Here is a 9,895-nt window from a genome sequence, read left to right as displayed (position 1 = left end):
TTTGTCCCCAGGTGTGTCACCACCTGCGCGCCGCAGCAGCGCCTGACGGGCGGCGCGGGTGTCACCGGTGTCACCCAGTGCGTGCCGCAGCAGCTGCAGGTGCCACCGCCCGAGTGCGTCCCCCAGCAGCAGAAGGTTGTCCCCAGGTGCGTCACCACCTGCGTGCCACGGCCGCCGTTTGTCACCAAGGGCGTCCCGCAGCAGCAGAGTGCCACCAGGTGCGTCCCCCAGCAGTGTGTGACCAGCGTCTGTCCCCAGCAGGGTGTCCCCACGTGTGTCACCACCTGTGTCCCCCAGCAGCGCGCGGCCCAGGGCGTCTCGTACCAGTGGGTGACGGCGCCTGTCCCCCAGCAGTGGCAGAGTGTCACCGCCGGTGTCCCCCAGCAGTGGCACAGCAGGTGTGTCACCAAGTGTGTCCCCCAGCAAAGTGCCACCAAGTGTGTCCCCCAGCAGTGTGTCACCAAATGTGTCCCCCAGCAAAGTGCCACCAAGTGTGTCCTGCAGCAAAGTGCCACCAAATGTGTCCCCCAGCAGTATGGGACAATCTGTGTCCCCCAGCAGTGTGTGACCAAGAGTGTCACCCAACAGAGTGCCACCAAGTGTGTCCCCCAGCAGAGCGTGACCAAGTGTGTCCCCCAGCAAGGTATGGCCAAGTGCGTCCCCAAGCAAAGTGCCACCAAAGGTGTCACTCAGAAGTATGGGACAATCTGTGTCCCCCAGCAAAGTGCCACCAAGTGTGTCCCCCAACAAAGTGTCAAGTGTGTCCCTCAGCAGTGTGGCACAATTTGTGTCCCCCAGCAGAGTGCCACCAAATGTGTCCCCCAGCAATATGGGACAATTGGTGTCCCCCAGCAGTGTGTGACCAAGTGTGTCCCCCAGCAAAGTGCCACCAAGTGTGTCCCTCAGCAGTGTGTGACCAAGAGTGTCACTCAACAGAGTGCCACTAAATGTGTCCCCCAGCAGTGTGTCACCAAATGTGTCCCCCAGCAGAGTGTGACCAAGTGTGTCCCTCAGCAATATGAGACAATCTGTGTCCCCCAGCAGAGTGCCACCAGGTGTGTCCCCCAGCAGTGTGTGACCAAATGTGTCCCCCAGCAGAGTGCCACCAGGTGTGTCCCCCAGCAAAGTGCCACCATGTGTGTCCCCCAGCAGAGTGCCACCAAGTGTGTCCCCCAGCAAAGTGCCACCAAGTGTGTCCCCCAGCAGAGTGCCACCAAATGTGTCCCCCAGCAATATGGGACAATTTGTGTCCCCCAGCAGAGTGCCACCAAGTGTGTCCCCCAGCAGGCCGGTGGAGTGAAGATCTCCAGCCACTCCAAGAAATACTGCTCGGCCCCCAAGTGGCCCTGGTGACGCCCAGGGCGTGTGACGGGGACAATCCTCGGGAATGTGGCCACAATTCCCATTTTTTTAACCCCTGCCTCCCCAGAGTCCCCAAACAGCAATGTCCCCAAAATGTCCCTCCTCAAGGTTTTATTCTTGGGTTAAGAGAAAAACTGCAACTTCAAAAGAACAAAAGTTAGAGCAGGGTTGTTCTATAAATGGTTCATTAAATTAATTAAATTAATTAAGCTGAAGATGTGCACTGAAAACAAACTTTATCTACAGAAATAAAGGAATATTTTACATATGTATATAAATGAAAACTTAAATAAATGTTCTTGCCTGACCTCGGATTAAAATCTTGGGTTTCTGCCTCTTGGTGGTTTTTTTATTTAATTAAAGAAATATTTATTCAATATTATCATGATTATTTTAAAGTAACATTATAAATAATATTATTATATTTATTAACATCTTTATTTAATATGAAATATTTATTTAATAGAAATATTTCTTTAATTGAAATGTTTATTCAGTAGAAAAATTATTTAATTGAAATATTCATTTAATTGAAATATTTATTTAATATTGAATATTTATTTAATATTGAATATTTATTTAAGATTAAGTCTTTATTTAATATTAGATATTTATTGAATATTGAATATTAATTAATATTGAATATTTATTAAGATTAAATATTCATTTAATATTGGATATTTATTAATATTGGATACTTATTTAAGATTGAATATTTATTTAGGATTGAATATTTAGTTAATGTTGAATATTTATTTATATTAAATATTTATTACTATTGGATATTTATTTAATATTGGATATTTATTTAGATTGAATATTTATTTAATATTAAATATTTATTTAGATTGATATTTATTTAATATTAATATTTATTAAGATTGGATATTTATTTAAGACTGAATATTTATTTAATATTGAATATTATTTATTTTGGATATTTATTTAACATTGAATAATTATTTAATATTGTATATTATTTAACATTGAATATTTATTTAATATTGAATATTTATTTAATATTGATATTTATTTAACATTGAATATTTATTTATTAAACCCAGCAAAATCCAGGCTGGAAGAAGCCGTGGCTGAGCCCCATCCTTAGGGAAAGGAGCAGGAGCTCAGGAGGTGACCGGAGGGGACAGGAGGGTGTGGCCGGGCTGGGGACGCTGTCCCGCATCTTGTCCTGCCCCTCCCTGCCTCGGGGACCTCCTGGTGCCACCTGGAGTTGTCCAAGAGCTCCTGGGAGTGTTGGGTGCCTCCTTTTCCTTGGAGTTTGGGGTTTTTTTGGGAATGTGGAATATCCAACACCCCCCGAGCCGGGGGAGATCCCAAAATCCAACCCCAAAACTGGGGGGGGAAATCCTGGAATGGTTTGGGTGGCAGAGACATCAAAATCATCCCATCCCAAAATCCAACCCCAAAATTGAGGGGGAAAATCCTGGAATGGTTTGGGTGGCAGGGACATCAAAATCATCCCATCCCAAAATCCAACCCCAAAATTGAGGGGGAAAATCCTGGAATGGTTTGGGTGGAAGGGACATCAAAATCATCCCATCCCAAAATCCAACCCCAAAACTGAGGCGGAGGGAATCCTGGAATGGTTTGGGTGGCAGAGGACATCAAAATCATCCCATCCCAAAATCCAACCCCAAAACTGAGGGGGGAAATCCTGGAATGGTTTGGGTGGCAGAGACATCAAAATCATCCCATCCCATGGGCAGGGACATTCCCCTGTCCCAGGTGGCTCCAATCCAGCCCTGGACATTCCCAGGGATGGGGAATCCATGGAATCACCCGGGCCAGGGAAGGATTGATCCCTAAAATCCCATCCAAACCAGCCAAGGGAATTCTGGGATGGTTTGGGATGGAGAGGAACCTTGAATCCCAAAAAATCCCACCCCAGTTCCATGGGCAATGACCTTTCGCTATCCCGGGTGGGTCCAACCTGGCCTTGGGCATTCCCAGGGATGGAGAATCCATGGAATCACCTGGGACTCTCACAGGGAGCAATTCCAACCCAAATTCCCCCCCTGACCCTGTGTCCTGTCCCTGCAGATCCTGGAGGGGCTCCGGGGTCCCAACATTCCCAACATTCCCAGCATTCCCAGCCCTTCCACCACCTCTGGAGGAGTTGGCCCATCTCAGAGTGTCTTTTCCCACGGAATCTTCCAGAAAATCCCCCTTTGGGGTGGATCCCGGATTTTGGGGTCACTGGGATTTGGGGATGTTTTGGCCCTGACTCAGCCGTGCCTCAGTTTCCCCGGCGTTTAATTGGGAATAATGACCCCCCCCCCCCCGAATTTCCCAGGAGCCTCTGGGAGATGAAAGGACCTCGCAAATGTTAATTAAGGACATTGGGGTGCTAATTAAGGACATTTTTAATGACTTTAATGCCCCGCTCCCTTGCACTGGGCACACACAACCGGGAATTAGGAGCTCTCCTTGATCCCGAGCTTCCCAAAGAATTCCCATAAAACCCGGCCTAAGCCACGCTCCGACGCCTGTTTATTCCCGGAATTCCAGGTCAGGGAATTCAGCATGAAAACCTCCGGGGGTGTTGTTGTTGTTGTTGTTCAGGGCAGGGAGAATCCATAAAAGTGAGAGGAATCCGGGCTGGAGCCGGGATTTGCCTTCGGGATCCTCCCTTGAGCCCTGGGAATGTTGGGATCCGCCTGGAAAAGCGGCGCCGGCGCCCCCGGGATTTCCTGGGAAAGCAGGACCTGAAACGGGAGATGTGGGTCCTCATTTGGAGGCTGATAATTCCAAATATTCCAAAGTTCCAATGTTCAAACACTCCAATAGTCAAATAATTTAATATTCAAACACTCCAATAGTCAAATAATCCAATATTCAAACACTCCAATATTCAAACACTCCAATAGTCAAATAATTAATATTCAAACACTCCAATATTCAAATATCCAATATTCAAATGATCTAATATTCAAACACTCCAATAGTCAAATGTTTTAAATATTCCAATGTTCCAATGCTCCAACATTCCAAAACTCCCATATTCAATTATTCCAATATTCAAATAATCCGTTATCCAAATATCCCAATATTCCAACATCCAAATATTCCAATATCCAAATATTCCAAATCCGACAATATTCCAATATCCAATATCCAAAATTCCATTCAATATCCAATATCCAATGTCCAATATTCAATGTCCAAATATTCCAAAATCCAAGTATTCCAATGTCCCAATATTCCAATGTCCCAATAATTAAATAGTCCAATATCCCAATATTCCAGTATTCCAATATCCCAATATTCCAATATCCCAATAATTAAGTATTCCAATATTCCAAAATCCAGATAATCCAATATCCAAATATTCCAATATCCCAATAATATCCAGTATTCCAATATCCAATATTCCAATATCCCAAGTAATTCCAATATCCAAATATTCCAATATCCCAATAATTAAATATTCCAATATTCCAATATCCAAATAATCCAATATCCAAATATTCCAATATCCCAATATTCCAGTATTCCCATATCCAAATATTCCAATATCCCAATAACCCAGTATCCCAATATTCCAAAATTCCAGTTTTCCAATATCCAATTATTCCAATATCCAGATATTCCAATATCCAAATTCTCCATATATCCCAATATTTAAATATTCCACTACTCCAAATATCCCAATATTCCCCTCATGCTCACCTTCCCAAGGCTCCAGGAGCGTTTTCCCAGTTTTGGGAATTCTGGGAATTCTGAGCAGGGCCCGGAGTTGGATTTGATCCCTTCCAAGGAGGATTTTCCATGAAAATTCCCCTCTTTTTTTTCAGGCACCGGACCTGAATCGATTCCAAAGTGTTGGATTCCTATAAAAGGGACCCAAAAACCCCCAAAAAACCCAAAAAACCCCGAATTCCAGGCCCTTCCCTGTGACTCCCACAGCATTCCCAGCCCTGCTCATTTTCCCTGGGGGATTTTTGTGGGACAAACAGGGAACGAAGGAGCAGGAAATTGGAATTTTGGGGGTTTTTTTTGGGATGAGCCCTCTCCCTTCCCCCCTTTGTGACCGGGAATTTTTGGGAGCTGCCTCCCCTGGATTCCCGGGAAGGAATCCTCGTGTCCCACTAATTATGGGATGCCTGAGTCCTTCCTGGATGGAATTTCAAAGGGATTCCTGCCCTGGGAATGAGGAATTCCTTCTTTTCCCTGGCTGGCCCCCACTGGGACTTTTTATTTTAATTTTTTCATTTTTTTGGGAGGTGGAAAAGGCAATTTCGGCTGGAATTTTGGGAAGATTTTGCATCCCAGAGAAGCCTCGATTTTCCAGGTTTTTTTTTTGTTTGCCTGGTTGGATTTTTTTGGGGGTTTTATTTTGGGGGTGGGAAGGGCTGTTCTGGCTGGAATTTCGGGAAGATTTGACAACCCTGAGAATCCTCGGTTTTCCGAGGTTTTGGGGTTTTTTGGGGAGTTTTTTTAGGGAATGGAAAGGGCTGTTTGGGCTGGAATTTCAGGAAGATTTGCCATCCCAGAGAATCCTTTCCAGATTTTTGTTTGTTTGTTTTTTTGGGGTTTTTTTGGAAGGTGGAAAGGGCTGTTTGGGCTGGAATTTCAGGAAGATCTGCCATCCCTGAGGATCTCTGATATTCCAGGTTTTTGTTGTTTTTTTTTTTGGGTTTGGGGGTTTTTTAGGGAATGGAAAGGGCTGTTTGGGCTGGAATTTCGGGAAGATCTGCCATCCCTGATGATCCCTGATATTCCAGGTTTTTTTTAGCTGGCCCAGCCTCCCTGCTCGGGGTGATCCAGGCCATCCCTGGGAGCCGGAGCCGCACGTGGCCGAGTTCGGGGTGCAATTAAAGCCAAACCCAAAATTCCCTGGGGCATTCCCGGCCTCCATAAAAACCCGGCCAGCCCCGGCCTTTCCCGGGCTCTTCTCTCCGGCTCTTCCCCCCTCATGACCTGGGTAAGTCCTGGAAATCCCCAAATTCTCCTTTTTATCCCCGAATTCTCCACCTTTTTTTTTTGGGATGCGCGGCTTTCCCGGCGGGAGCTGCGCTCGGGAAAAATGGGGAAAAAATTCCATCGGGAATGGGGAATTTTTTTGGGGGGATTTCCCCGCTTTTTTCCCCTTTGTTTTTTGGCTCCACAAAGAGCCGGATCCCAGCAGGATTCGGGTGTGGGATGGGAAGAGCCGAGGCAGCTCCTCCAAAAGAACCTCAGGAATTCTCTGCTGCTTTTATGGAATTTTAAACAATTTATTTTTATTTTTATTTTTATTTTTTTCATCCCCCCCAAGCGCAGAGCAAGGAGCTGACGGAATTTCCGACGGGAAAAATCCCCAATCCCTAAAAATTCCCGGCGAATCCCCCCTAAAAACGAGTGGGAGGGCGAACAACCCCCCCTAATTAGGAGGCGTTTTGTTCTGTGTTGCGGTAATTGCTGCCTTTGTTTGTTTTTATTTATTGGACAATAATTGTTCCGATTGTGATGATAACGAGTTTTCCTAATGAGCCGGGAGCGTGACTCTGCCCCGGTTTGGGATTTGGGAAGACGAGACCTTAAATCCTGGAAGGATCCAGAATTCGGGGAGCTCAGAAAATGTAGAATTTTAATTTTTTAATTTTTTTTTAATACAATCTACGATGTAGATTTTTTTAATGGTTTACTCTCAAAAAACAACAAAACAAAGGAATATTGACCATTTTTGGTCAAAATAACCCTGTTTAAACCGGGGGGAAACTCCCTAAAACTGGAGTTTTCCTGGAGTGGGATATTTTTTCTTGCGATTTCCAAGAAAATGGGGAAACTTTTCAGAGGAGAAAAGTGGTGCAGCCCCGGGGGCTGATTTATTGGGTGTAATTCTCCCAAAATCAGCAAAGCTGGAGCCATTCCCAACCCTGCCACCTGCTCCGGGTCCCTTCCAGCCCCAAATCCTCTGGGATATTTAATCCTTTTATCCACCTGTGATTTTGCCTTGATTTTTGCCTTCCCTCCACCAAATATTTTGCCGTATTTGTAAAAAAATCCGGATTTGCGCTGAGAGCGAGCCAGGGCTGTCCCTGTCCCGTTCCTGACCCCAAATCCCGGTGGGATGGGAGCTCCAGAGGTCCCCGATCCTCCCCCGAGCCCCGCGGCCGCACCCGGCTATTACCGAGCGGCCACACCCGGAGTTTTGGCTCCTCTCTCATCTCACGGCAGCTCAACCTGAAAGGGCGACCCAGGGAGGGCCCCGAGGTGCTCGGGAGTGGCCCAAAAGCTCCTCGGCAGTTTGGAGGGTGGCCCGAACCGGCCCGGCTGAAATTCCGGATCTTTTCAGGCTTTCTAGAGCAGAACCCGCAGCCGAGGACGGAATTTTCCTCTCCCCTCCCAAACACGCCCGGCTTTGAGTCACGGGCCGCCAGGAGAGCGGGGCGAGTTTTGGTGCTGAATCATCCCCAAAAAAATCCAAACGAACCCAACCAGCCAAAAGAAACGATCGTTGTTTTGTCTCCCGCAGCTCTGAGCCCCGCTCCGCCATGCACTGCCCCGGCGAGCGCTGCCCGCCGCTCCTCCTGCCCGGCCCCAAATTCATCCCCGAGCTTCTCCCTCCGTGCCAGGCTCACTCCGAGCCCTTCGCCAACACCTGCCACCCCCTGAGCATCACCAAGGGCCCCGCGCCGCGCTGGCAGAGCTGTCCCCAAGCCGCCACCGCCGCCTCGCTGCTGCCCTGCCGGCCGCTGGTGCAGAAATGCCTCCTGCTCTACCCCGAGCCCTGCGAGACCACCCGGCTGCTGCCCCGCCCGAGGGGCTCCGCTGTCCCCTCCCAGAGCCCTCGGTCCCTCGTGACAAGAAACGCGCGGCCCGGAGCCTCCCTCCGTGCGCCCCGCGCTGCCCCGAGCCCGGCCGGCTGCGCTTCCCCCCGTGCGGCATCCGCGGCTCCTCCGCCTCCTGCCGGGCCGAGCCTCGCCCGCACAAGGCGGCCGCGAGTCCCCCGCGCTGCCCCGAGCTGAGCGGTGGCTACTCACTGCCCCTCCGAGGGGTCACCGAGTGTCCCCCGCAGCAGAGCGTCACCCGCTCCTTCCTGCGGGAGCAGCTGGCGGGGGTGGCCCCGCACCGCTGCTCCAAGGGTTACCCCACGCAGGAATTCGGCACCTGCTGCTCCTCCGAGCAGCGCCTGAACGTCACCAAGGTCACCGAGGAGTGTCCCCCGACGCGGGTGGTGGTCAAGGGCTCGCCGCAGCTTGAGGGGACCAAGGGCAGGAGCTGCTCGGCGCAGCACCTGAGCAAGTCCCGCTGTGGCCACCACCAGCACCCCCGGGGCTCCCCGCGGCCCTCCCGGCTGGTCCCGGCCGGGGCCAAACGCTCCGGGCGCTCCAAGAAAAGTCGCGGCGCTTCCAAGTGGCTCTGGTGAGGGAGGGGATGGGAAAGGTCGGGAATGCCGCGGGGGAGGGAGCCCGGCTTCGGGGGGATCGGCAGGGGGTGATCCCCCCGCCTTGGAGCCCGGTTTTGGGGTGATTCCCATGGGGGGATCCCCCCCTTGGGCCCAGGGATGGGGTGATCCTCATGGGGTGATCCCGTCACTGCTTAGGAGCCCAAATTTGGGGTGATTTCCCCTCTCCATGGACCCCAAGTTTGGTTTAGGGTGATTTCCCCTCCTTGGAACCCAAAATTGGGGTGATCCCCCCCTCCTTGGAGCCCAGGTTTGGGGTGATTTCCCCTCCCTGGAACCCAGATTTGGGGTGATTCCCCCTCCAAGGACCCCAGGTCTGGTTTGGGGCGATCCCCCCTCCATTCCCAGTCCTGCCCCCCAAACCTTGTTTTCCCCCATATCCTGCCCGTGTTCAGCTCGCAGAGCGAATCCCCCCTTTTATTCGACCCCAAATTTGGATTTTCCAGCTCTGGGAAGGTGCTGGGGAGAGGCTGAGGAGCTCTTGGAGCCTCAGCCCAACACCTTTGTGACAAGGTCTGCACCCTGTTTTGATGTTGTGGGACCAACTGAAATTCCACTCACATTAAACTCAGGTTACAACTGATTCCTGCTCTCTGCCTGAATTATTTCCCATCTTTTAGAACAGTTTCTAATTCCTACTGCTGGGAAAAAAAACCCTTTCCCTGCTAAAATAAAGGAAATAATCACAATTTTAGGGCTGGGTTCGCTACCACGGATTTACTGGGGGGAGAGGATGATGTTCTTCAGGAATTCTTCCCAGTATCCAACCTCAACTTCCCCCTGTCAAGCTGAACCCATTCCCCTTTTCCTGGCACTCCAGGCCCTTGGAAATCAATCAATAAATCAATAAATAAATAAAATGTCTCCCCAGTTTCCCTGCAGCCCCTTCAAGGCCGCAGTGGGGTCACCCAAAAGCTTCTCCAGGCTGAATATTCCCAATTCCCTCGGCCTTTCCTCCCAGCAGGAGGAAAAAAAAATGGGGAAGAGGGAGAGGATCAGCAGGAAAAGTTAAATTGTAAAAATCCGAGTTCCTGATTCCGAGGGTTTGCTGCTGATAACGTTGAGAGGACGAAATAAAAACCCGAAATTCTGCCGTGACGATGCTCGGGCTCTCCTGCCCCC

At 49.4% G+C, this 9,895-nt stretch overlaps 2 protein-coding genes and 1 long non-coding RNA gene across 3 annotated transcripts; 2 read left to right on the top strand and 1 right to left on the bottom strand.

The window, feature by feature from the left end:
- LOC127060737 (keratin-associated protein 10-6-like) lies at positions 1-1,687 on the top strand (the record flags this gene model as incomplete). The annotated part of the gene is made up of 2 exons (XM_050984829.1): positions 1-893; positions 1,110-1,687. Coding segments are annotated over 2 exons (1,137 nt in total), but the record flags the coding sequence as incomplete, so codon positions are not given.
- Positions 1,688-3,707: 2,020 nt separating this feature from the next.
- On the bottom strand, positions 3,708-8,474 carry LOC127060696 (uncharacterized). Its single transcript, XR_007779994.1, has 3 exons — positions 8,349-8,474; positions 5,053-5,186; positions 3,708-4,088 (listed from the first exon to the last, which is right to left on the bottom strand). It is a non-coding gene; the product is annotated as an uncharacterized LOC127060696 (long non-coding RNA).
- LOC108963474 (uncharacterized) lies at positions 5,983-9,356 on the top strand. Its single transcript, XM_030233311.2, is given in 3 exon segments — positions 5,983-6,307; positions 7,841-8,163; positions 8,166-9,356. Coding segments are annotated over 2 exon segments (873 nt in total). The 5' UTR covers positions 5,983-6,307; positions 7,841-7,859; the 3' UTR covers positions 8,735-9,356.
- Positions 9,357-9,895: the final 539 nt, after the last annotated feature.

Source organism: Serinus canaria, chromosome 25 (assembly GCF_022539315.1).
Source record: "Serinus canaria isolate serCan28SL12 chromosome 25, serCan2020, whole genome shotgun sequence".
Lineage (NCBI taxonomy): Eukaryota > Metazoa > Chordata > Aves > Passeriformes > Fringillidae > Serinus > Serinus canaria.
This window is presented reverse-complemented; position numbering and strand designations above follow the sequence as displayed.